This window comes from Camponotus floridanus, unplaced genomic scaffold, assembly GCF_003227725.1.
Source record: "Camponotus floridanus strain SB8 unplaced genomic scaffold, Cflo_v7.5 scaffold41, whole genome shotgun sequence".
Classification (NCBI taxonomy): Eukaryota; Metazoa; Arthropoda; class Insecta; order Hymenoptera; family Formicidae; genus Camponotus; species Camponotus floridanus.
Window position 1 is genome coordinate 479,754 of NW_020229559.1, and position 27,700 is coordinate 507,453.

The 27,700-nt window shown below is 26.0% G+C and overlaps 3 protein-coding genes across 8 annotated transcripts; 1 reads left to right on the plus strand and 2 right to left on the minus strand.

Moving 5' to 3' along the window:
• Positions 1-868: 868 nt before the first annotated feature.
• LOC105258820 (adenosine deaminase 2) lies at positions 869-8,689 on the plus strand. 6 transcript variants are annotated; one of them, XM_011270337.3, is made up of 5 exons: positions 869-910; positions 5,293-5,547; positions 6,769-7,354; positions 7,631-7,951; positions 8,209-8,689. In XM_011270337.3, the coding sequence occupies exons 2-5, from the start codon at positions 5,316-5,318 to the stop codon at positions 8,603-8,605; spliced, it is 1,536 nt and encodes a 511-aa protein (XP_011268639.1). In that variant the 5' UTR covers positions 869-910; positions 5,293-5,315; the 3' UTR covers positions 8,606-8,689. The 6 variants fall into 6 exon arrangements, with proteins under 6 accessions (XP_011268639.1, XP_011268638.1, XP_025267422.1 ...); XM_011270336.3 differs by having other exon boundaries at positions 872-969; XM_025411637.1 differs by lacking the exon at positions 869-910 and adding an exon at positions 1,015-1,034.
• Positions 8,690-8,891: 202 nt separating this feature from the next.
• LOC112638967 (odorant receptor 46a-like) lies at positions 8,892-12,927 on the minus strand. The gene is made up of 6 exons (XM_025411636.1): positions 12,687-12,927; positions 12,277-12,530; positions 10,653-11,125; positions 10,482-10,586; positions 9,377-9,532; positions 8,892-9,171 (listed from the first exon to the last, which is right to left on the minus strand). Exons 1-6 carry the CDS (start codon positions 12,788-12,790, stop codon positions 9,118-9,120), a joined length of 1,146 nt encoding a protein of 381 aa, XP_025267421.1. The 5' UTR covers positions 12,791-12,927; the 3' UTR covers positions 8,892-9,117.
• Positions 12,928-14,063: 1,136 nt separating this feature from the next.
• On the minus strand, positions 14,064-27,552 carry LOC105258843. The gene is made up of 18 exons (XM_011270379.3): positions 27,446-27,552; positions 27,005-27,258; positions 26,305-26,780; positions 25,862-25,966; positions 25,586-25,741; positions 21,688-21,738; positions 20,031-20,066; positions 19,451-19,547; positions 18,533-19,008; positions 18,275-18,379; positions 17,997-18,152; positions 17,826-17,878; positions 16,257-16,367; positions 15,837-16,090; positions 15,165-15,637; positions 14,669-14,773; positions 14,388-14,543; positions 14,064-14,129 (listed from the first exon to the last, which is right to left on the minus strand). Exons 1-18 carry the CDS (start codon positions 27,547-27,549, stop codon positions 14,076-14,078), a joined length of 3,222 nt encoding a protein of 1,073 aa, XP_011268681.3. The 5' UTR covers positions 27,550-27,552; the 3' UTR covers positions 14,064-14,075.
• Between the last annotated feature and the right edge of the window lie 148 nt (positions 27,553-27,700).

Genomic DNA, 27,700 nt, shown 5'->3' on the forward strand with positions numbered 1-27,700 from the left:
ACTTTTATCTGAGAAAGAGAGATATTTTTCTATAAAATATATTTCTTAGCATTTATTGAAGATGATATTAAGAGATTTATTCTGTGTTAACATCAATACACCACAACCACAATATTCAAAATGCAACATTAACGAAATTTAATATATTAAATATATTATGATACTATGAATGATAAATTTTAGATTCTAAAAGATCATGAAAATACAGATTTAATGTTTCTTTAACAGAAATTAGAGAAAAATAATACTATAAAATATTCAAAAAATACAATACATAAAAAAATACTTATCAATACGTGCAGTTAAATTAAGAGTTACTCTCTAAGCCACAAGCAACGATGATTCCATATAACATTATCATTATATTTTGCAGTTGAATTGATAATTTAACATAATTACATTGACATGTTATGAAGTTGAACAATTCCTTGCTTTGATTAATTTTTCTCTGTGTTGAGATATGAACATGCATGAATTGCATTTACAAACAGATATTGACCAAAAATAACACGCGCAAAAATAGCACATCGCAAATGTAATTTTCAATAATGAAAGAAAAAAAAAAGACGCTTTGATATAACAGAATGTATGTTCTATTTTCAATTTTGTGTAACTAAATATGAGATTCTTTATATAATACATACAAACGCACACACACATTTATGCATGCATGAAACTTAAAAAAAGAATGTAACAATATTTGAATTAGAATGGAATGTGCTCTTGAATTTTACGAGGAAGAAAATTTCTTATCTCCTATTTCAATTTATGTGATTAAATACAAACCTCTTATGAGATCATGATTATCAGAGCGAAGTGAGATATAACTTAATGGATTTACTGTCCATGATTGAAATATATTGTTAGTATGGAATAAGTGAGAGGGAAGTGTGCTTATACGTGCTCGAGTGTAAAACTATTTTTTTCCCGAATCAGTAATTAGCACATTTGCTATCCGGAAATATAAATGTATTAATCGTTTATATTTATTTAAAATTGCATCGATTTGAATCAACGATAATACACATAATATTGTAAAATTTACTTAATTTACTTGTGTATTATTTAGTTCGTTAAGCTGTAATACTATTTGCTTTCATATTCTTGTCTTACGCAATGCTACACATTGCGAGATAAGTGAATCAAATAATAGAATGTCATAGCTTCTTATCAAAAATTTTATAATCAATAATTTTTGTGAGATAATGTGATAATGTGAAAGAAATAACATTACTTTTTATTTACTTCGAAAAGTGTCTACATATCAATCATAAAACTCATCGTTGGCAGTAAAATATATTTCACAAAATCGCTAGATAAAGTATCTATCGACATAATTGCATATATTTATTCAAAGCTGGATTCACGATGACTTCTAAAAGCCTGTACAATTTATTTAGAAAGGTTCAAATCTTTCTCCTTTTGCTGTCCATAAATTACTGCCTATCAAGAAAACCACAATATGTAGTATACACAAGCAACGATGATTCCATATAACATAATTTTTGTGATTTGTGAGATTATGTGATAATGTGAAAGAAATAACATTATTTTTAAATAAAATGAGTTTATTTACAAAAATATGAACGCCTGAGGAAAGGGTCGGAACTGTCCTCCGATTTTGATAAGCTTCGCATATGTTGTAGTCTAAATCAAAATAAGACCTGTAATGCTATTTGCCTTCACATTCTTGTTTTACGCAATGCTACACATTGCAGATATTTAAATCAAATAATATAGAATGTCATAGCTTCTTATCAAAAATTTTATAATCAATTTTTGTGATTTGTGAGATTATGTGATAATGTGAAAGAAATAACATTATTTCTAAATAAAATGAGTTTATTTACGAAAATATAAACGCTTGAGAAAAGGATCGGAACTGTCCTCCGAGTTTGATAAACTTTGCATATATTGTAGTCTAGATCAAAATAAGAGACACGTATTTTTTTATATAAGCCATTAAGGGAATGAAACATTCTTTTAAAAAAAGTCGGTTTTTATATTTCTGAGCGAAACGGTAAAAGATACAAAAAAAGTTTCGAATACAAGTTTTATCGTTTTGAATGTACTATTATAATAGTATAATCAGATTTTTCGAAAGTGTTATATTTTTCGAAATTTTTCTCTTCCCTCTCAATTTTGAAAATTTTGAAATTTTTCTTATAGCAAGATTTAAAACATATTTATAGTGTCAAACCATATATGATAAAGTGCCATCCGTGTCCATTTCATGGTGCTTGCTATTTATGGCGACACTTTTCTCCGGAATTTCACAGAGAACCATGAATTGTCAATAAATAATTTATATATTAAAATTTTCATATTACATATGTATTTACATCTCATTAAAGAGATTTTACTTTGTTCGTTTCCATATTACATATATATTTATATCTCATTTACATATATATTTATATCTCAGAGATTTTATTGTCCATCTGGATATAGTTTCAGTGGATAAAAATATCTTATTTCTCTCATACGAAAGATTTAAATTATTTATTGCCATAATATATAATAACATAATTGTTATAATTAGTCTTTAATGAGAATAATGTTAATATATGATAATTTATTACCAGTGCAACACAAATAGATGTGCTTATGCAACAAAGGTGTGGCATTAATATAAGATAATTTTAGAATTGCGTCCATTTGCGGAATATGTACGCATTATTATATAAGTATCTATCGTGAATCGAACTAGCAGTTTAGTATAATTTGTAGCAACTTAGTGAAACATTTGTAGTATAATTTGTAGCAACTTAGTGAAAAAGATATTTAAATATTTCAAGAAAGTATAAATACGGATGGTGCGCACATAAAGCGATATAGAGGTATTTCTAGCTTATTTCTGAAAAATGCGTTTTCTGAATATACTTTAGTAAAAACTTTATCGACAAATATCATGAATAATTGGTTTTGGTTTTAATTTTTAAATATTAACAATATTCGAGAAAGTTGATTAATTCTTTCGAGAAAGTTGATTAATTCTTTCTTTTAACGGATTTTCCTTAACGATATTTTCCTAGCGACAATTTGTATTTTATGAATGTATTTTATTTTTGAACTATTTGTATTTGGATATTGTAAATAACTTAATACTATTTATCTTCATAAAAACATATTTTATAAATCACATGTGTAAGAAATTACACTGACATTTTAAAATATTATGTTGAAAAAGATAGATTTTGATTTTAGATGATCAATTTTTTGAAATTTTATACAAGAATATCTTTTTAAATCACTCGTAATTTATATGTGATATTAAATGAAGAATAATCAGAATGTGTGACGATTTTTGTACATGATTCGGAAGTTTCCTGTTTGAGATGTTACGCAAAGATAAATCTCGTTAGGTCACATATAAGAATGTAGATTATTTTATACCTTTCAATGTTCGTGTTGAGTGATGATTTTTTTATCATCATTTACTCCCAATCCATTTGTTATATGTTTATTTATATTTATTATATGTTTATTCATTTGTTATATATTTATTCTTTATATTTTTTTAACTAAAGTACTTCTAATTAATAATTTATATTATAGATTCACAAATTGATAAATATGAGAAATCTAAAAGAATATTATGCGCACACGCAGACACACGCACGCATGCATAGATGCACATATTATACATATATGTATATATAATCAATTTTAATATATTTTAATATATATTAAATCTATATTAAAACTTGTTCATTATAATACAAAACTATCAATAATCTAATGACAACGAAAATATAAACAGATGATTAAAATAAGTGATAAATAAAAATTTACTTGCTAAAAAATACTTTATATATGTAATATATATTACAAAAATATATATTTCTATAAGATATAAAATAATAACATAGAAGTAAATATATGAGAGATATAATTAAAATCATATTACAATAAAATATAATCCTATAATTAGTTTCATTTGGTAATTTAAAATTTAACTAATTTATATAACTAATTTTGTGTTATTTTACATTGAAAGTAATTGATTTTCTTTTTCTTTTAAGCATTTCAATCTTCAATTACTAACATATATATTTTATTACTGATATATGCTTATATACATTGATATATGTTTATCTACGTTGAGCGATAATTGTGATGATTCATCATTAAAACATTATATTCTTTCTCTCTTATCAATCCATAAAAATTTACTTTCATCAGTACAAGATGAAAATACAGCTATTTTAAGAAAAACCGTTGTTTTATTGTAATGCATTCAATGATCAGAATACATTTACTTTATAAAATTTTATCTTATACAATTTACATAACAATGTACAAATGTATTATTTATGTAATTAATTTAATTAAATTATACGAATTATATGTATATATTTGCGTTTGCATAACTTTATTAAGTGTATAAGGAATTCTATAAAAAATAAAGAGTAGGGGATAATTTATAATTGCTTTTTGATCAAGTCTTTTAACGAATTCGATTGAATGCACTAGTATACACTTAAAGGTTGTTGTATATATACAATAGCATTAATAATTAAAATAGTAAGATAATTAATATTAATTATTATTATATTATTGTTTAGTACGAATAACGACATAATAATAATGTAAAATTAATTATCTTATTGTTTTATATATATTTAATTGTAAATTGTAAATATGCAACAGCGTTTAATATGCACAGGGAGCATTAGTATATCCGAATTCACTATTTGACTAATATAAAATACATGTTACTTTAAATCGCGGGAATGTTTGATGCAAGATCCTTATTTTTTTGTATTTCTTGAAATTTAAATAGTTATCTAATTGATTTAAACTGTGTATATTTTTTATTTTCCGAATCTTAGTTGAAGGAGGAAAGATCAATTAAATTTTTCATCAAAATATATCTGGAAAACAAAAATGATCTTTCTTCTTTATATCTTATTGTATCGTGCACAATATCGTTGCAACAAATACATTAATAAAACGCCAAATTTTATTAATTGTAACCTGTATATATAAATTTACACGTATATTTTCAAGATTTTTATTATAACGCTTGATTTATACAGGTAAAAAAATACATATCATTAATCATTGACAATACACATTAACAAACGAATCTATTAATGAGTGCCCCTCAATGAATCACTACTAGTACTCTAATGATAGCCTCAGTGGTAGAAGTTATTCAGTAGAGATCAGAGAACCGTAACGTTCACATAGTTCTATTTATGTAGGAACAAGTAAAATCATGATTTAATTTTTCGACGCAAATATTTTATCAAGGTGAAATTGTATAACGACGACATTTCTGTCTAGTTAACAAAGTAAAGTTTTCCACGATGGCCTGGTTGATCTCATTTACCTTGATCTTCCTGATCTGTGGGAACGTAATCAACGCATACCCGATGCCCAAACAAGTGTTCACACGACAACGCTTTTACTGGAAGTTGCGACGACAATTGATGATGGATGAAAAGCGACATTCCTTGGGTGGCGAATTGAAACTCAACCCCGCCGAATTTATTGCGAATCGGGTTCTGATGTCATTCAAAAATCGAGAAATATATGATGGTTTGATCATTTTACTATCTTAATAACAATTAGTTTGCGTGTAAATCAAATCTACAATTATTTTAAATAAAAAGATTGCAATTTTTTTGGATTATTAATTAATCTTTGGCGCAATTTTTTTCATAGAATGAGTTTTGTGCATTGTTCAAAAGTAAATTTTGTAATAAAAAAATTCAAAAAATGTCTTTTACATTCAACGTAATTCATTTCAAATAATTTTCACATAACATTAAATTTATTTGCTAAATAAATCTTAGCTTTTTAGCTTCTTTTTCTGTTTTTCTGTTTAGAATCATTATGTTATAGTGTATTGTCTATTGTTTTAATCGAGTCTGTTGTTTTAATTGAGAGAATATTTCAATGTCAAGTATATAATTACGACAGGTTAACGTAAAAAAATAAGCAAATTAGCTTAATATATATAATATATTGAAATGATAAGATTATAAGAGACCAAGTGAGAAGTATAGAAACAGTTGATGTTGATTTAAATTGATTTAATCTGAGAAACTAATTTAAACTGATTTAATCTGAGAAACTAATTTAAATTGATTTAATCTTTGAAACTAATTCTATCATTTGGTCATTTTCTAAGTGATCTTTTCATAATTAATGTTTTCGAAACTATGTTATCAATAATGCATGAAATCAAGAATTTATAATGATATGATATGATGATTTATAAAGATATCGATGAATATTTGTTTTTATGATAAGTATCACTATCTATCAAATATACGTACATTTGATTTTAAAACATAAATTGAGATTAAAGTACTTCTCGAAGAAACAAATATAAATTGAGATTAAAGTACTTCTCGAAATACGATTTTACAACAGAAGCATATAATTCACATTTCTATCTTTCATATTCACAATTGTTTTCAGAATCTTTCAGTGCTATATTTAAATAACATTGGAAGATATAACTTTCACAGTCTGCTTTCCATACAATTTTTTTCTGACATTAAATAATGAAATGAGTTAACAATAAATTAATTATGAAATTCTTTATAAACAAAAGCAAGAAAGAAAAATGTGTCAAATATATATATATATATATATATATATATAATAAAAAAAAATATATATATATATAAAATAAAAAAGAAAGAGTTGGCTGAAAACGATACATTGTTAATTATTACAGTTGATAATAATAGGTATCTAATGTTTAGTTCATAATAAATATTTTTATAATAGAAATTCTGTTATCCGTAGGGTTTAAAAATAACACCTTTTTACCATCGCGCAACTTCCTGGAAGTGATATCAAAAATTGAAAAATCCGAGGTATTCAAGATCCTACGTGAAATGCCCAAAGGCGCCGTTCTCCATGTTCACGAATCCTCCATCGGTTCGCCCGATTATAAGCTCAATAACGTGAGCTATCGTGAAAATTTGTACGTATGTGATCAAAACGACAATTTGCAACTTAAGTTTTTCGATAATCCTGATAAAACATGCGACTGGCGATTGCTGAGCGAGATACGACAGGATACAGAACAAGCCGACGCGATCAACAAAAGAATTAGGCGATCGTTGACCATGATCGTGGAAAATCCAAAAAACGTTTATGACACCGTCGACAAAGCATGGGAAAAGTTCAATAGTATTTTCACATTTATGCATTCCTGGCTATCCTATCGACCTGTCTTCGAAGACGTTTATTACCATGCACTAGAGGAGTTGTATGAAGATAATGTGATGTACTCGGAGATACGGTCAACACTATCGTCAATATACGATTTTGATAGAGTCTACGGAACGCTAGAAATGACAGGAATTCTCAAGAATGTTACCGATAGGTAAGAAACTTTTCATTTAAATTATTTTATTTTCATAACTCCAGATAGATTTTTATGATAAAAGTACATAGCTTATCTAGTGCTTAATGGCATTATTTTAGCGTTTTCAATTGATATTAATTTCGTACTAATTTCGATACTAATTTCGTACTTTTAAATATGAAATCTGACATAAAAAAAGATATTTTGGTTTTTAATTTATTTCAATAATTTATTTTATGACTAATGAAAAGTTGTGAGCAAGGGGAGATGTGTAATAAAATAGATATATGATAGATTTCTACGGGACCATCCTGATTTCCTTGGCGTTAAGATTATATATGCGCCGAAGCGATCCATCAATGAAACGGAAGTAAATGAATATCTGAGAACGCTGGTGCAACTGATAGAACTCTATCCGAACTTTGTAATAGGTTTTGACTTGGTCGGCCAGGAAGATAAAGGAGAACCTCTCATAAAGTTTGCTAATCAATTAAACAGCGTTAATCTAAATATTAAATTCTTCTTCCATGCCGGAGAGACCAATTGGAACGGAATATCTACTGATTCCAATCTTTTCGATGCTTTGTTACTCAACACTAAACGTATCGGTCATGGGTGAGTAGTGTAAATAAAATTAAAAGAAAATTAATTTAGAAAATAGAAACATTAATTAATTTAAAATTAAAGGAGCAAATTGCATTTTTATGACGTTTTTTTATTTATTATTTAAGATTATTTAGTTTATTTTATTTAAATTTCTATTTTAATGATAAAGTAAATTGGGATATATCGAAAGTTACTTAAAATATCGTTCGCAGTCTATGATTGATATAATGTACAGACATAAATCAATATTCAGAACATTTTTTCAGATATGCATTGACAAAACATCCACTTTTATGGAAACTTGTGCAGCAATTGAATGTTGCGGTAGAAATTTGCCCCATCTCGAATCAAGTTCTCAGTCTTGTGCAAGATATGCGGAATCATCCTGCAACCGCTTTATTCGCATCGGGTTCGCCCATAGTGATTTCCAGCGATGATCCCGGACTTTGGGATGTTAAAGGACTCAGTTACGATTTTTATGAAGCTTTTATGGGTCTCATGAGCGCCAACTCGGATCTCAGAAGTCTCAAACAATTGGCAATTAACTCGCTGATCTATAGTGGCATGAATGACCAAGAAAAGAATTATGCATTGGCCCAATGGCAGGCCAAGTGGGACGCTTTCGTGAACAAGCTGGCTTGTTCGAAACACAAATCTTCATGACAATAGATGGAAAAGATTATTTGGGCCTCTTCTTCCCAATATATATAATCAGTAAGATAAAAAGATATATTTTTGATAAAATAAGGGAATAAATACTATAATGTTTAATGTAATTCAAAAATATTAATTAATAGAATATTCGTAGATCTATCTTCGAATAATTATTTATGTTTTTTAATTTTCTCAGTATAATAATTAAAACTGTATTTTGATTTAAAAAGCAAATGCGTTAAATTTAAAAATTGTTTAGAACTTTCTCATTTTTATATATATGTATTATATTTAATTTGAATTTTTGTTATTTCATCATGTTCATTAATGACACATTACTGCGTATGAAAATATTTCTAATGTGCGTCCTTTCTGAATTATGCTCATTAAAGAAACTTCTTAATGTAAAGAAAAATTCTTCGAAAGAATCGCGCTGTGTTTTACAATTTTGTGGACAACAAGATATAAAAATTACATAAAATAAATTTTATTTTTTTCACTACAAACGAGGCAACAATTCATTAATTTGATGCCTGTTGTAAGAGATTGTATGCTGAGTAAGAGGTCCTGCAGATCTGCGAAAGTAAAATCACTATTATTATGCTTATTACTTCATTATAAGGATTACAAAGATACTTATTGATATATGTTGATATTTATCTGTACAATTAATTTCTGCAATATCATTACATAAATAATTGCTATACTAATGATAAAGATGAATTTCGCAATTCATACAATTTAATATATGTAAATTTAAATAAATAAATGTTTACTTACCCAAGTGAAGGTGTTAAGTGATAATGCAAATATTCCATGATAAGAGAACATTATCCCTTTCTGACTGTTTATCATGATGAAGATGAGAGATTTGCGATCTTGTGGCGTCACTTTTGTCCAATCACTGGAATAAATAGCAGTTGCGATGCCTTTGCTCTAAGAATGAAATTTGTCAATCTGTACTAGTTAATCGTACTATTTCTTTGTATTTCTTTTAAGATATTAATGCCATAAATCCATACACGTGTTTTTTGAATAATTATTACAATACAATTTTTTAAATTCTCTGTTTTTTAATTTATTATATATATATATATATATATATATATATATGTATTATATATGTATATGTATGTATGTATATATAAGCTGTAATTAAAATATGGCAAAACTTTGGAGAAATATTTCTCATACATAGAGGATGAAAACATATTATATGAACATACGTTCGGAAATATTTTAATTGTTTAAACGCTTGTTAAAGCTCTTTTTTTAATCTTTTTATTAAATAAAGATAAAAAGACTTTTGTATCTAAATTTGCACACGTGTATCGTATACATATTTGCGCGCGTGTTTCTAAATCTTGCGTTATAACTTAATTATTTGATAAATAACAATATTGTCTATTCGAAAAATGATATATTATTTCAAAGGAGCGAATGTGACTAGTAGCTGCAGTTTGATATATACGCATTTAATATGTCAAAGTAAGATTAAAAGATAGATGATAAGAAATAGATTCATTAATTAAAAAATAATATTTAGTTAATTCTATCAGTTAATATTAATATTAATAAATTTAATATTGATTAATATTAATATTCATAGGATTTTAATTAATATTAATAATATTAATAATATTAATTAATAATTTTAACTCTTTATGATATATATTTAATATATTATATTTTTATAAAATTATTATATTTATATAAATGTTGTATTTTTTGTTGTTTTATATATTATATTTTATATTATATTATTTTTAATATTATTTATATTATTATATATTATATTAATTAAAATAACCAACACACATAGTCATAATGTATAAATATTTAGAGATGAAATACGCGTGTATTTTTGCTTTTGTCTATAATTTACCTTCAATTCAAGCTCGTTTCCATACCAACAATAGTAAAACAATTGAAGCAACATACCACTCAAATATAGAAGCATAGAAAGAAACTCAAAGCTGAGCAGTCTCGTCTGTAAAAAATAAATGTATGTCACATCAGCAATACTACAAATAAAAATTTCATTTTCATAATGTACCTTTGATATTAGAAAAATACTGGTGCACACAATGACTAGACTGAAAAAGAAAAATACCATAACCGACCATATGAATAATTCTTGCATTTTTTTTACCAAAATCTTAACGAGTAAATGATGTCTAACGCATTCCTCGATCGAGACATTCGTCTGTGACTTTCTTTCGGAAGAGATACAATTCAAATTTTCCGTCAATCGATGACACATCAGCTCGATCTGTGCGCAAGTATGAATTATGAAGCCGTAAATAAGACTGTCGAAGGAAACGTTGAGCATTATCCCATAGAACAGCGTTATAAACTGCTGCAGGTATGTTGCTAAATATATAAATAGATTCGACACGGAATATGGAATGTATGACTTCAACGGCAGCACATGCTCGTTTTTTGTAAGTAGGCCTAGAGCTGGAGTAATCATAAAACCCAGCCCAGTTGCGAAAGATATCATCATGAATGATACAGTGCTCCATTTAGCTATCATGGATAGTTGAATTAATATTTGAGAATCGTTTTTTACACAATATTTAATGCTCATTTTCTGACAATATATAAGTTATTGTTTATACGAGAATCATTTCATCAAAATCTATCGTGTAAACAATCGGCAAATTAATTATAAATTTAATTATATTCTCGAATATTAAAAAATATCTATACATATCTTTAATTTTAATTTTTAAATATATTTACTTATATTAAATGAGGTATAAAAGCATCTCTCATAATTATGAAATAAATTATAAATTATGTTTAAAAAAATAATATAATAAAATCTCCTAATGAGTACATTTTGATGGGAGGACTTAGTACCTAAAAGATTTTTTGTGAAGGAAAAGTTAAATACTTTGCTGTAAAAGCATTGTCACAAAGTGCAAATAAAAATCATATATAATAGTTAATATTTAAATGCACATATATTTAAATGCACATTAATATGTTAGTTTTTAATGTTTCACGAATGATGAGTGATTTCTTCGCATTATATTTCGCTCCGATAAGCAATGCGATTTAAATTTATTAAAATTTAATCAATTGCCCGATAAGAGCAACATAAGATCGTCTTCATTTAGTTTTGTTTATTTAGTTGTGTTGGTTTTTTGTCTGCACCATATAATGTCGTTCTATCGTATTTACATATTATTATATAAATTTATCACAATTTTTTTCATTACATTTTGAAGATATATATGTGCTCTGAGACAAAAGAATCGGGATGAAGATGATTCATGTTGATCTTATCGATTTCGAATTTTTCACATTGATTTTCAGCATGTCGAATAATTAATCGCGTCTTTGCATAATATATAATTTTAATTTCGCTCCGATAAGCGGCCAAGCTTGAAATTGAATCAGTTGTTCGATAAAGATAATAGATTCCATAGTGTAAAATGATGGATATTTATCAAAATAAATTTTCATCTTTTGAGAAGAATAAAATTACTTGACAATTAGATGACAATTGCTTACAGCAAAAAAGCTAATAGATATCATAGAACAAAGCAATAATAAATCGAATATTTAATTGTTAATTCTAAATCGTCTAAAGAGATCTTAATATAATCATAATACATCTCACCATACGTTAAACGTCATATAACATATCAAAACGCAAATTATTCGAATACCTTTACGATTATGTTCTTCCATTATTAGTTGTTCCGTAGAATTTTTTGGTTGACACATTTTTATACGCAGATAATCCAGCAATTCCGACACTTTATTCTCCCGTAGTAGAAAATTTGCATATTTTACACTCAACGTCAAGAAGGTCAATCCCAAAAAGAGCCCTTCTGTTAATTCGTGAATGTGATCACGCGTACGAATTACTTCTACCGCATCAAGTATTGTAAATTCATATATCAAGAAAACAACCGCGTATCTGCAAATATTATTGTTTTAAATAATCGCTGAGTGAATTAATAAGAGAAAAAGAATCCGAAGCAATTGTAAAATTTATACTAGTGAGAATGCATTTGTGATATTTTATTGTCGTATAATATATCTTAATGTATTACACATATATCTTCATATATACCTATAACAAAAACGCAAAAATGCAACACACATATTGTCGTCTTCTCGTTCCTTCCATGCTCCGCAAAACTGCAGAGCTTTAAAATTTACCGGTAGAATGTCCATATTTTCATATTATTGTAGAATGTCCATAGTTTCATATTATTGTAGCGTAATTGTAAGAGCTTAAATATTACCTTATTTTAGTCATCATGGAATATCTTTTGTCTGTTAATAATGCATTAGTTCATTTCGAGATAAATGAAAACTTTCTTTCAAAGATATTTCGTCATTATGAGATACATTAGTAATAAGATATGTACAACATTATAGAGTGGACGTTAAAATTTAATACGGTCGAGTCTTCATCAGGAGGATTCTTTTCCCAATATTGTATTTGTTTGCATCCACCAAAGAAAAAAGAATTCGTTTTCATATATAAAAAAGAATTCGCTTTCATATAACATGTCTTTTAAAATAATGACCATACAGTATTTCACGGGAAATATTTGTTAAAACAAATTTCTACATTTCACAATGTGATATTAAATTTCCACAGGAAAATATATATCTACATTGAATTTAATATTGAATGGAAAATGTGTGCTTATAAACTTATATGACATGAATAGCAAACTGTATAAGTTGGATGTGAAGAGGTAAGAACTTATCAAAAATAAGAATATAAGAATTGATTAAAGATATGTAATTTTTTCAAGGTAATTTTATTCTATTAACGATAAAAAATAAAAAATTTAATTCTAAATTATTAGCAAATTTGGTATAAACAAAATATTGTTATGAAATCAAATTTTAATTAATAAATATTGAAAGTTTTATTAATAAACAATTTATTATTTGCAAATATTTAATAAAAATAATAATTGATCTAAGAGTGAATTTACTCAGAAAATATATATCGTCTACTTTACATCCTACACTCAAAAAAATATTTTATTGATATAGATAGATTTTTAGGTGTAACAATAAAGATTTATCGTTATTTTTATGTCTACTGGAACATTGTTGATAACATGTAGAATTTATAGCATTCTTTAGTAATATCTTCTAGCAAATTTAGGTTTCACATTGATAAATATTAATTGAGTGGGATAAATATATAAGTTTAAATTAATTTGTGAGGAACCTTAACATGAATAGGCGCCAAAGATTTTTTTTCCAAGTTTCACTAGTAGTTCAAACATAAATTCTATCTCTGTCATTTAGATTGAATAAGTATAGAATATATGCGACATTACAATATTTACTAATTATTTAATAACTTTAGTTAATTTCTCATATCCAGAAAATTGTTGCTGTAATTGCAAGACTATTCTTTTGAGTGTACATAAATATAGAACTACAATGTAATGGGAATAAATTTTATTATAATTAACGATATATCTGTTAATTAATTTGACACTTGCTGCAGGATATTAAAAGCTGAGTAAGACGTCTTAAAAATCTAAACAAACAAAATTAAAGTGTTAGAAATTAAAATATTAATATTAAAAATGGTAATATTAAAAATTGTCTACAAATTACTCTTTTATGCATATCAAATTGAACATTTAAAAAAATGTCATAACAGTGATAAGTTTAAAATGCTTTTTAATTAAAACTAAAATCTGAAAAAATTTCTGTAAATTTTACAAAATGCATGCATATATATATATATATATATATATATATATATATATATTTTTTTTCTGAGTTTTCTTACCCAAGTAAAAGTGTCTAGAGATAATGCAAATATTTTGTTATTCGAAAATGTTAATCCTTTCTGACTATTTATCATAATAAGTATCAGGGACTTGCGCTCATGCAACGTGGTTAATGTCCAATTACTCAAATAAATACTATTAGCGATACTTTTGCTCTGAGAAAAAGATTATTCGTTGCCACTTATACAATCAGAACTAATATTTACTAATAGAATAATAATATAATACTAATATTTTACATTTTATGATTTTAAAATGTTATTAAAATAAAATTGTTTACCTTCAATTCGAGCTCGTTTCCATACCAACAGTAAAAAAATATTTGCAGCATCATACTACTAAAATATAGTGTTAAAGAAAGAAACTGAATGCTGAAGAGTTTTGTCTGAAATTTTTGGCAAGATTAATTTAATTTACAAATTACGAATAGCGCAAAAAAGATACATAAAAATGAATTTCTTTCATGTCTAAAGTTTTTACAAGTATAAAATTACTATTATTGTTATATAAATTAGTAATATTAATAATATTAATATTTCTTATATTATTGAAATATTAATGCTAGAAATATTAATGCTAGAAATATTAATGCTTGAAATATTAATGTTATGTATATTTTATTCTTTACGCTCTATCAGTAAGATATTATAATTATATTTTAATTTAAAAAATTGTGACCTACGCAAACTAAAATTATTTGTTTAGTTATTTAACTATTGAATTAATTAAAAGCAATAATCAATGAAAAGATATATAATCCAACATATAGTCCTAACCTTTGATATCAAGAAAATGCTGGTGCAAAGAATAATTAAACTGAAAAAGAAAAGGACCATGACTGTCCAGATAAATAGCGCTCCTACTTTCTTCACTAAAGTGTGTACAAGTATATGATGTCTGATGCATTCCTCAATCGATATAGTTGCATCCGATTTTTTTTGAAAATTTATCGAGGCCTTATTATTATCTGTCAATCGGCTACAAATTAACTCTATCTGTCCGCAGGCGTGAATTGTGAAACCATAAACGAGAGAATCGAATGAAACATTGAGCATGATTGCATAAAACAGCGCTGCAGCTTGTTGTAGGTATGTCGCCACATAAGGGAATATTTCCGAAATGGAATAGGGAACGTACGATTTCGTGGGCAGAAACCATTCGCCCTTGCCAAGTCCCAGAATCGGTGCCATAACGAGGCCCACAGCAGTAGCTTGCGACATGATTAAAAAGGAAAGTGTGCTCCACTTAGCTGTCATGAATATTTCGATTTATTTCACTAAAAAAATCGTTCGCCAGAATTCGAATCGATCGTGAAAAACGGTCAGTGTATTGAAGTGAATTTTTATCGAGTTTTATCGAATTTTATTGATAATTAAATTATATAACATTTAATTATATTAAAGCAATTTTTGAATTATATAGATTATCTTTAATAATAAATTCAATACCTTTTCGATTATGCGTCTCTATTATTATCTTTTCTGTCGAATTTCTCGGTTGACACAATTTCACGCGCAGACAATCCAACACCTCTGACACATCGTTCTTTCGTAGCAAAAAATTCGCATATTTGAGACACAATGTTATATAAGTTGATGCCAAAAAGAGTCCTTCCGTTAACTCATTGATTCGATCACGCATGCGAATCAGTTCTATCACCTCGAATATCGTAAATTCATATATTAGGAAGAAGATTGCATACCTGTCAGTATAAAATGTGTAATTAATATAGTTTTAAATAATGAACCAAAAATAATCTCTTTAATTTGATAACTTGTGAACATAAGTTAATATAAAATTAAAAGTAATTATCATTATTTTAATTTTTAATATAGTCATATTATTTTATATTTTATGAGCTTAAATACTTGTAACAGAAATGTAAACAACTAAGAATGATGTTATCGTCCTCTTGTTCTTTCCATGCGCCACAAAACCATAAAACTTTAAAGTTCACCGGTAAAATGTCCATAGCTGTGCGTTATCTCTGTGTCATTTGACATGTTTCTATCTCAATTGAAATTCTTTGTTCCTCAATGTATAATAAATTGAAGTTTGATAACTATAAGAAAACATTTCCGGTAACATTTCATTATTGTAAACTATGCATTAATAATAGGCATATGTACTATATCATCAAACATACTTAAATTTTAAAAACGGTCGATTGAGCTAACTATACAATCTTCTTCTAATACTATGTATGTATAATGCTATATATATTGCTCTAGTATAGAAAAATATAATATGAATATTGTGGTTTGGTCCTATATTGTCATCGCGGAAGAATTTATCCAAATAACAATTTTTGCTGATAAAATATTTAGTAGTTTTGCATCTGTTTCGTGAAAAATGTAGTCGTCGTAAATAAAATATAATCGTACATACATAGAATTTGTTGAAAGCCCATTGTGTCGAAAGCCCACGGATATTGATGACATGGATCTAATATCTTTAAATCTATTTATTTCTATGTATCTCAGATTTTTGTAACGTTAACTTTTTAACGTTCTACAATATTATTCTACAATATTATAGAGAAAATAAATAAATACTTTAATAAATAGAAAGTGATCATATATGAAATATTGTTTGGTGTATTAAAGTGCATAAAAATATAAATAATGTAGATATAAGATTCTATTTCAAAATTTTTATATGTATGCCTGAAATGAACATCAAAAGAATAAGATGTTTCTATAATCTGCATAAAAAGGAACATATATTAACAATTATTGTTTATGTATGAGATAGAATAAGACACATATACATAACGAAACATCATACGTTGTCAACATTCGTTTTCATGAATTAGTAATAAAATCGCTAAAATGTTCTTCATAAATGATTTTTTAACATTTCATGTCGTCGAATAGAGAGAGATTTCCTTGATTGGTTCTTCTTTCTGCTACATTTTTTTTCTCGTCTCTACATTTATTTTCAATCGGTATATCAAATATCTGCGACAATGTGTATTATTTTTATAAATTATGAATTTACACAATTTATTGCACATTATTATATAATAAAAATATAAAAGTAAAAAGCATATTATTGAAATATTACATATTACTTTATTGATTGTGAAAAATGTAGCTGCAAACTTCGGTAGCTCGTTTGAAAAACTGACAATTAGATGAAAAATTTGCAAAGCAAATGATAATAGATTATAAGTTTATAACAGCATAAAAGTATAAAATAAACTGCAGGTATGCTCTTATTTGAAAATATTTACTGCATACAATTTTATTTCACTTTATATCTTATTTCGCTAATAAACAAATGCAATGTATTCATTTCGAGAAGTAATCTATAGAAAATAAATTTCTAAAAATATCTATAAATCAATCTTTCTACTGATAAATATAGTATGAAAATACATTTAATATCTACTAAAGCAGCAATATTACATTTGTTAAAGAATAAGTAGAAAGTACTAATTCGAAGATTGTTGCAACAAATTGAAAGCAGAGTAAGACGTTTTTATAATCTGCATAAATGAAGAATATATATGTAATTTACAGAATATATATTTTTTAGATTGATTTTGCATTATGTTTTATGTATTTTTTAAAATTTTATTTGTTACGTATGTTAGATGTACTCACCCATGTGAAACTGCTAAGAATTAGCGCACAAATTCCATAGAAAGAAAGTATCCTTCCTTTCTGGCTCATCATCATCATGAGCAACAAATTTTTACGTTGTTTTGTTGATATTGTCATCCAGTTGCTTGCATAAATAGCATATGCAATATTTTTATTCTAAATAAAAAATATATTTAGTACATATATTTATTTGATCCATATACATATACAAAAAATTTAAAATATCAAAATATAAAAGTATAAAATATCAAATAAAAAAAAATTAGTATTAGTAACACCTTCAAGTCAAGCTCATTGCCATACCAGCAATATGTAAATATTTGGAACATCATTGATCCTAAATACAGGATAAAACTGAAAAATTCCGGGCCAAAGAGCTCTTTCTGCAATAAAGATGTGATTTGCAATATTATATTTACATTTTAGATTTCACCTTTACCTAATCAAATTAATTTTACAAATGTTAATATTATTGATTTATGTTTTATATATTAATCTTTATATTTATGAAAAATATGTAAGAGAGAATTTCTTACTTTTGACATCTGATAAATGTTGGTACAAAGAGTGATGAGACTGAAGAAGAATAAAGCAGCAACATTCCACATAAATAATGATTCTATTCTGTATATGATGTCATAAACTAAAATATGATGTTTCGCGCATTCTGCGATAGCGAAGCTTTCAATGGCGTATGCATTTTTTTTATTATTTTCTTGAAGGAATTGAAATATTTCTGTCAATCGATAGCACAACAATTCAATTTGTCCGCAGGTATGAATAATGAAACCATACGCGAGGGAGTCCAAAGAGACATTTAATAATATTCCATAAATTAAAGTTGCGCTTTGCTGAAGATAAGTTAACACATAAGGAAGTAACGTTGTGATGGAGTATGGTATGTACGTTTTGAACGGTAAAGATTTTTCGTCCGGAATTAATAGAGGCATTATCATAAACATTAAACCCGTTGTTTGACACATGAGCATGTAGAAACAGACGATTCCTTTAGCTTTGTTCACAATACGTCATATAGCAAAATAAAGTTTGTTAAATAATTAATTATATGCAAAGATGTGGAAATTATAATTATTTAAATTATAATTATTTATTATTAAGTTAATTTTTACTATTAGATATTACTATTTTATAAAATACTATTTTATAAATACTATTTTATAAAATACTATTTTATAAATACTATTTTATAAAATCAACTTTTTGCGCTAGAGAGAGAAAAAGAGAGAGAGAGGTTTTTTTTAAATAATTAGATTTTCGTGCAAAAGCTTTGCATTTAGCTAAACATATATTTATATATTATTTCTTCTTATTAAAAAATGTAACATTTAAGATTTTAGGAAGAATTTTATTACTAATACTTTCTAAAAAATTATTTGATTTAAGTATATACTTAATTGAATATTCTAGAGAACTACAATATAATATAAAAATACCTTTGCGATCGTATTGCTTCAGTATCAATTTCTCGGCAAAATCTCTTGGCTGACAGATCTTGACACGAAAGCAACTTAACAAGGCATGCAATTCGCACTGTCGCATCGAAAAATTTAAATATTTTAGGCACAATGACACGAAAGTGAAAACAATAAATAAAACCTCCATTACAGCTTCCATACTATTTCTTATACGTATAAGCTCAATTATTTCGAATATCGTCAAATGATATATTAAAACAGCAATCATATACCTATCAAAATATATATACATATATATATATATATATATATATATATATAATGTATATGAGAAAGAAGATATATATATATATATATATATATATATATATATATCTCATGTGTTTATTGGATGTATGTGCATATATATATTAAATAAGATTAAATAAGATTAAATAAGATTAGATATATTTTGATATATAATATATCAAAATTTTTTTATCACAATTTATTGATGAGTAATATTCCTTTAAAGACAATTTTGATTTTAATATATCAATAAAATATTTTTAACAAAATTTTAAAAATCACTTTTGTTTAACATATATCTTATAATTACCTGTGGCAGAAGATGGCAAAACGTATTATCAAGTTGCTATTTTCATGTTCTTTCCATATGCCGCAGAAACGAAAAACAAAAAAGTTTATCGGCAATAAATCCATATTTTTATCATCACATTTAACGTAACAAATCTTCCCCCAACAATGATAAAATGTAGCGTGCCATCAATTTAGAATTCTGAGTCCCTGACTACAAAGTTCTTGCATTAATAACGATGATGTATAGCTATAGCATTATTAGGGTGCATTATCTTTTAATATCGTTCGTAAGGATGAAGCATCAGCGCTTTTTCCATTGCTGTTTCTATTTTAATATATTCGATTTTATATTCTTGTTAGAGAGATAATACATCTTATTGTCAACGGCAATATCATACAAGTCTTCAATATATCAGTAAATGTTTTCACTTATATTTAAAAACTTTCCTCTTACAATATTTTATAAATATGAAAACCGTCAATACAAGATAAAGATATAAAATAAGGATTTGTAAAAATTTATTATGAGACATATTTTTCTATGAGATATATTTTTCTAATTTATTATGAGACATATTAACAAAATATTCTATATGATTGAATTATCATATTAGAAAATAGATATATTGATTAAAATTGACATTTTTATAGACAGAAAATTTAATAGACGACATGAAGAGTGAAGTCATAGATGAAAAATCGAATGAAATGTTGAATAAAAGCCCGTAAAATATCCCGGCACCTTATGCTGAAGATACATAACCAAATATGGGCTACAAGTAAACCAGTTATAAGTACGTTCGTCTTGAATGGTAAATAAGTATCTTTATTCCCATAATAAAAGTAAGTGTTATTCAAATAGCTTGGATTATCTCGTAAAGATCAAACGCACCACTTGGCTATGATACACATATGAGGATTATTTTTACATTTTTTAAAATTTATTATAATATTTATTAATTTAATATTAAAAAAAAATATATTACATATTTAAATAAAATTTTATGTATAGATAGAATTTTATGTAAAATATTGAAAAATATCAATTTCGCATGTAATTTTGATATATTTGAAGTATAATTTATTGTTTTCTCCCACAAAAATCTCAATATACTATCGCTTCATAATATTGTATAAAAATATTATATTCAAACATTTTATATTCGTCTCATCTACCGAAAAAAAAAAATTCGCTTTGATATATGTCTTTGATAAGAGGTATGTCGGGAAATGATTTGTTAAGAAGAGAGTTTTTATTAAATTCAATATCAAATTTCCAAAAATATATAAAAATTGAATTTAATATTGAATGAATTATATATCTATAGACTGTGCAATGACTAGTAAACTGGGAAGATATAAATTCTATAAAACTGACTAAAGATATAACTTTTGAAAATAATTTCATTCAGTTAGCAATAAAATATAAAAAAATTTGAATATGAATTATTAGCAAGTTTGATAGATGAAACATTGAAACTAAGCGTTTGATCAGCAAATATTTGTGATTTTATTAATAAAAAACGATTATTCGTAATTAACATAATTAATAATAACTGATATAAAAGTGATTTTTTCCAGAAAATATTACATGCCATTTAACATCCTATACAAATATAGAACTACGTTATAATGAAAATAAATTTCATTATAATTAACAATGTATTTGTTAATTAATTCGATGCTTGCTGCAGGAGATTAAAAGCTGAATAAGACGTTTTAAAAATCTAGAGAAACAGAATTAAGACAACAAAAATTGTAAAGTAAAAATTTTTTTTAATCGTGTTCTTTTATGTACTCCATTTTGAGCACTTAGAAATTGCAAACAATAAATTTAAAATGCTTTTTAATTATTAAAAATAAATACTACGAAAATAAATTTTGCGATATACATGTATATATTTACTTCTGAGTTTACTTACCCAGGTAAAAGTGTCCAAAGATAACGCAAACATTCTATTATTGGAAAACGTTAATCCTCTCTGACTATTTATCATAATAAGTATTAGGGATCTGCGCTCATGTGACGTGGTTAATGTCCAATTGCTAAAATAAATGCTATTCCCGATATTTTTGCTCTGTAAAAGAAATTGTCAATTATTTCGCTGCCATACAATCAGATCTAATTTTATAGATTCTTTTATAGAATACTAATATTATGCATGTTGCAAGCCTAAAATTTTATTGAAATACTATATTTATTGAAATATTATATAATTATTTACCTTTAATTCAAGTTCATTCCCATACCAACAATAAAAAAATATCTGCAGCATTATACTGCTAAAATATAGTATCAAAGAAAGAAATTCGATGCTGAAGAGTTTTGTCTGCAAAATTTATTTATTTTATGATTTACAAACAGTGTGAAATAAATGCATATTAAATGAATTTTTCTCATATCTAAAATTTTTTTAAATAATAAAGGTATTATTTAAATGTTATAATATTTTAATAATATAATATAGTATTAATTTCTTATATTATTGAAATATTAATATAAGATACTTCAGAAATACAAAATTTATATGTATCTTATTTTTACGTTATTAAAATAGGGATTTTATAATTATATAATAATTCTCAAAAGATAATCTAATCTAAGTAAATTAAAATAATTTGTTTAATTATTTATGGAATTAATTAAAAGAAACAATCGACAAAAAAACACAGTCCCAACCTTTGATATCAGAAAAATGCTGGTGCAGAGAATAATCAGACTGAAAAAAAAGAGGACCATGACTGTCCAGATGAATAGTTCTCCTATTTTTTTCACTAAAGTGTGTACAAGTATATGATGTCTGACGCATTCTTCAATCGACGCAGTTACATCCGAATTCTTTCCGAAATTTACCGATGCCCTTATATTATTTGTCAAACGGCAACAAATCAGCTCAATTTGACCGCAGGCGTGAATTGTGAAACCATAAACAAGGGAATCAAATGAAACATTCAGCATAACTGCATAAAACAGCGCTGCAGTTTGCTGTAGATATGTTGCCGCATATGGAAGTATTTTCGAAACGGAATAAGGAACGTACGATTTCGTGGGCAGAATCCATTCATCCTTGCCGAATCCCAGAATTGGCGCAATCACGAAACCCACAGTAGTGGCTTGACACATAATTAAGAAGGAAAGATTGCTCCACTTAGCTGCCATGAATATTTTGATTTATTTTTGATTAATTTACCAAAATTCGAAGCGATTTTGAAAAACAGTGCGTTAAAAAAAATTTTTATTGAGATTTACTAATGATAATTAAATTATTTCTAATGATAATTAAATTTTTCAAATTGAATATATCTTACTTTTAATAATTATTCTAATACCTTTTCGACTATGTGTTTCTATTATCATTTTTTCCGTCAAGTTTCTCGGTTGACACATTTTTACGCGTAAATAATCCAACAACTCTGACACATCGTTTTTTCGTAGCAAAAAATTTGCATATTTAAGGCATAATGTTATATAAGTTGATGCCAAAAAGAGTCCTTCCGTTAACTCATTGATTCGATCACGCATGCGAATCAGTTCTATCACCTCGAATATCGTAAACTCATATATTAGGAAGAAGATTGCGTACCTGTCAGTATAAAATGTGTAATTAATAGTTTCAAATAATAAACCAAAAATAATTTCTTTAATTTGATAACTTGTGAACAAGTTAATATAAAATAAGTTAATATAAAATTAAAAGTAATTATCATTATTTTAATTTTTAATATAGTCATGTTATTTTATATTTTATGAGTTTAAATACTTATAACAGAAATGTAAAGAACCAAGAATGATGTTATCGTTCTTTTGTTCTCTCCACGCTCCACAAAACCATAAAACCTTAAAGTTCACCGGTAGAATGTCCATAACTGCGCGTCATTTGATGTGTTTCTATTTCAAGACGATAGAAATTCTTCGTTTCTCAATAATGCATAATAAATTAAAATTCGATCACAATAAGAAAAAATGCGCGGTAACATTTTATTATTGTAAGCTACATTAATAATATAATTGTAGCATACGTATAATATCATCGAACATATTTAAATTTTAAAGACGATCAATTTGTGACATAGCCAACTATGCAACCTTCCTCCATGCTATATATATATATACATCACTGTGATAGAAAAAAATAATATAAAAAAATTGTTTTGGCTTTAGATTGTCATCGCGAAAGAAATTTATTCAAATAACAACTTTCTGATGAAATATTAAATAGTATTGTCTGTTTTGTGAAAAATATAGTCATAAATAAAATATAATTGCATACATGTAGAATCATTAAGGAAAGTCCACGGATATTGAAGACATGAACATAATTTCCTTATTTCTACATTTAGATGTACAATAAGTTAATTTTTTTATAATGTTCGATATAATATTATTATATAGAAGAAATAAATATATATCTAAAAACGTAGAAAAATAATTCTACGAAATATTACTTGTTAGAGTATTAATATGTTTAAAAATATAATTATTGTAAAAAGAAAATTCTATTTCAAAAAATTTTTATAAACATTTGAAATATATGAATAGAAAAGAGAAATATGTAATTTTACATATACATAATACTTTTATAATTTAAATTTAATTATATTGATAGTTGAAGAATATTTAAAATTATATTGCTGTTATATGATTGTTGGAATATTAAAAGTAGAGTAGAATTTTTTTTAAATCTGTATAAAAAACAACCATTAACAATTATTGTTATGTCTTCTCATTGAATCCATTTGGAAAATACTGTTGCATAAAATGATCGTGCTGAAAATGAAAGCATCATTCTATCAATCCCTATATACATAAGTAATTATTTTATTTTGTGTACGATGTTATATACACGTGAGTAATGTCTTATGCACTCGCTAATCATCGGTTTTATTTGAATTGATTATCATTGAAGATTTTCTGATAAGATAACAATTCGATCTATCCATAAATGTGAAGATTAAAGCCATAAATGAAGAAATCAAACAAGACTTTGAACAGAATTTCGTAAAATATGGCACTTCTATATTAAAGATATGTAATCATATATGGATATAAGCCAATTATCAAGTATAGCAGGTACGTTTTTTATTTTGAGTTTGAATTAGCAAACTTAATATAAACGAGACGTATGAAACTAAATTTTTGAGAATACTTAAAGTTTTATTAATAGGCAATGAATTATTATTGGTAAAAATGATATATAATTAATAATAAATTATATAAGAAAGAATTTTTGCAAAAAATATTACATGTCATTTTAACATCTTATATAAATATAGAACTACGCAATATTGAAAATAAATTTTATTATGATTAACGATAAACATATCTATTAATTAATTCGATGCTTGCTGCAGGAGATTAAAGGCTGAGTAAGATGTTTTAAAAATCTAGGGAAACATAGAATTAAGTTGATAATTAAAAATTTCTTTCATGTATATCAATTTAAACATATAAAAAATTACAGTAATAACGATAAGTTTATGCTTTTTAATTAAAATTAAAAGTAAAATGTATAAATGAGAGAAATGAAAAATTATACGATATGCATGCATATATTTATTTCTGAGTTTCCTTACCCAGGTAAAAGTGTCTAGAGATAATGCAAATATTTTGTTATTGGAAAATGTTAATCCTTTTTGACTGTTTATCATAATAAGTATCAAAGATCTACGCTCATACGATGTGGTCAATGTCCAATTGCTAAAGTAAATACTATTCGCAATACTTTTGCTCTATAAAAAAGATTGCTGATTATTTGATGTTATTTATATAATTAGATCTGATATTTTCTTACAACAATATTAGCATTTTGCGATTCTAAAATTTTATTGACATATTATATAATTGTTTACCTTCAACTCAAGCTCATTTCCATACCAACAGTAAAAAAATATCTGCAGCATCATACTGCTAAAATATAGTGTTAAAGAAAGAAACTCGATGCTAAAGAGTTTTGTCTATAAAATTAAATTAATTTATGAACTACGAACAGTGCAAAAGATTCACATAAATAAATTTTTATTATATCTACGGTTTAAAAAAATACAAAATTGCTATTATTGAAATAATAAAATTAATTTCTTATATTATTGAAAAATTAATGCTAAATATTAATATTAAATTCAGCTATACAAAGTTTATATGTATCTTATTCTTTATGTTATTGAACTGTAGATGTTATAATTATATTGTAATTTTGAAAATATTATCTTAGCAAATTAAAATTATTTGTTTAGTTATTTAACTATAGAATTAATTAAAAGGAAGAACTGACAAAAAAGCATATTAATCCGACCTTTGATATCAAGAAAATGCTGGTGCAGAGAATAATCAGACTGAAAAAGAAGAGAACCATGACTGTCCAGATGAATAGCGCTCCTACTTTCTTCACTAAAGTATGCACTAGTATATGATGCCTCACGCATTCTTCAATCGATGCAGTTGAATCTGAATCTTTTTGGAAATTTACCGAGCCTCTAATATTATTTGTCAATCGACAACATATTAACTCGATCTGTCCACAAGCATGAATTGTAAAACCGTAAACGAGAGAGTCGAATGAAACGTTGAGCATAATTGCATAAAACAACGATGCAATTTGTTGTAAATACGTCGCCACATATGGTAACGTTTCCGAAGTAGAGTAGGGGACGTACGATTTTGTGGGCAAGATCCATTCATTCTTGCTCAATCCCAGAATAATCGGCGCGATCACGAAGCCCATAGCAGTGGTATACGACATGATTAAGAAGGAAAGTGTGCTCCATTTTGCTGTCATGAATATTTCGATTTATTTCACTAAAAGACTCATTCGTCAGAATTCGGACTGATCGTGAAAGGCGATCAGTGCATTGAAATAAATTTTGATCGTATTTTACTAATAATAATTAAATTAATATAACATTAAATAATTAAATTGTTTATATAGTGCTTAATTATAAATTACAAAAAAAGTTTTTAATTGCATATGTTACTTTTAATAATTATTTTAATACCTTTTCGAATATGCATTTTTATTATCATCTTTTCTGTCGAATTCTTTGGTTGGCACACTTTTACACGCAGACAATCTAATAATTCTGACACATCTTTCTTTCGTAACAAAAAATTTGTGTATTTTAGACACAATGTTATATGAGTCGATGCTAAGAAGAGTCCTTCGGTTAACTCATCAATTTGATCACGCGTGCGAATCACTTCTATTATCTCGAATATTGTAAATACATATATCAGGAAGAAGATTGCGTACCTATGGGTAGAAAAGTTACTCAATAATTTCAAACAACCAAAAAAAATTATCTTCTTATTTGATAACTTGAACAATTTAATATAAAATTAAGAAAAAAAGAGAGAGAAAGAGAGAGAAATTTTCATTATTTATCATTATTTTAATAGTAAATAAACACACTGCACATATATTTTATGCGCTTAAATACTTGTAACAAAAATGTAGACAACCAAGAACGAAGTTATCGTTCTTCCGCTCTTTCCATGCGCCACAAAACCATAAGACTTTGAAATTCACCGGCAAAATGTCCATATCTGCGAGTTATATCCGTATCATTTGATGTATTTCTATCTCAAAATGATAGAAATTCTTCTCTTAATAGTGCATAATAAATTGAAGTTCAATCACAATAAGAAAAACTTTCTCGTAACATTGTAAACTACATTAATAATATAATAGTAGC

What these genes read in the sequence shown, in the direction of transcription:
- LOC112638967 (XM_025411636.1), bottom strand. Translation starts at nt 12,790, where the DNA reads ATGGACATTCTACCGGTAAATTTTAAAGCTCTGCAGTTTTGCGGAGCA. An exon ending in GGAAGAACATAATCGTAAAG is followed by an intron (nt 11,126 to 12,276) that starts GTATTCGAATAA and finishes TATCCATGATAG; the next exon opens with CTAAATGGAGCACTGTATCA. An exon ending in GAAACGAGCTTGAATTGAAG is followed by an intron (nt 9,533 to 10,481) that starts GTAAATTATAGA and finishes TTTCATTCTTAG; the next exon opens with AGCAAAGGCATCGCAACTGC.
- LOC105258843 (XM_011270379.3), bottom strand. Translation starts at nt 27,549, where the DNA reads ATGGACATTTTGCCGGTGAATTTCAAAGTCTTATGGTTTTGTGGCGCA. An exon ending in AAAAATGCATATTCGAAAAG is followed by an intron (nt 26,781 to 27,004) that starts GTATTAAAATAA and finishes TATTCATGACAG; the next exon opens with CAAAATGGAGCACACTTTCC. An exon ending in TTTGCCATCTTCTGCCACAG is followed by an intron (nt 19,548 to 20,030) that starts GTAATTATAAGA and finishes TCGATGCGACAG; the next exon opens with TGCGAATTGCATGCCTTGTT.
- LOC105258820 (XM_011270337.3), top strand. Translation starts at nt 5,316, where the DNA reads ATGGCCTGGTTGATCTCATTTACCTTGATCTTCCTGATCTGTGGGAAC. An exon ending in CTCAAGAATGTTACCGATAG is followed by an intron (nt 7,355 to 7,630) that starts GTAAGAAACTTT and finishes GATATATGATAG; the next exon opens with ATTTCTACGGGACCATCCTG. An exon ending in ACTAAACGTATCGGTCATGG is followed by an intron (nt 7,952 to 8,208) that starts GTGAGTAGTGTA and finishes ACATTTTTTCAG; the next exon opens with ATATGCATTGACAAAACATC.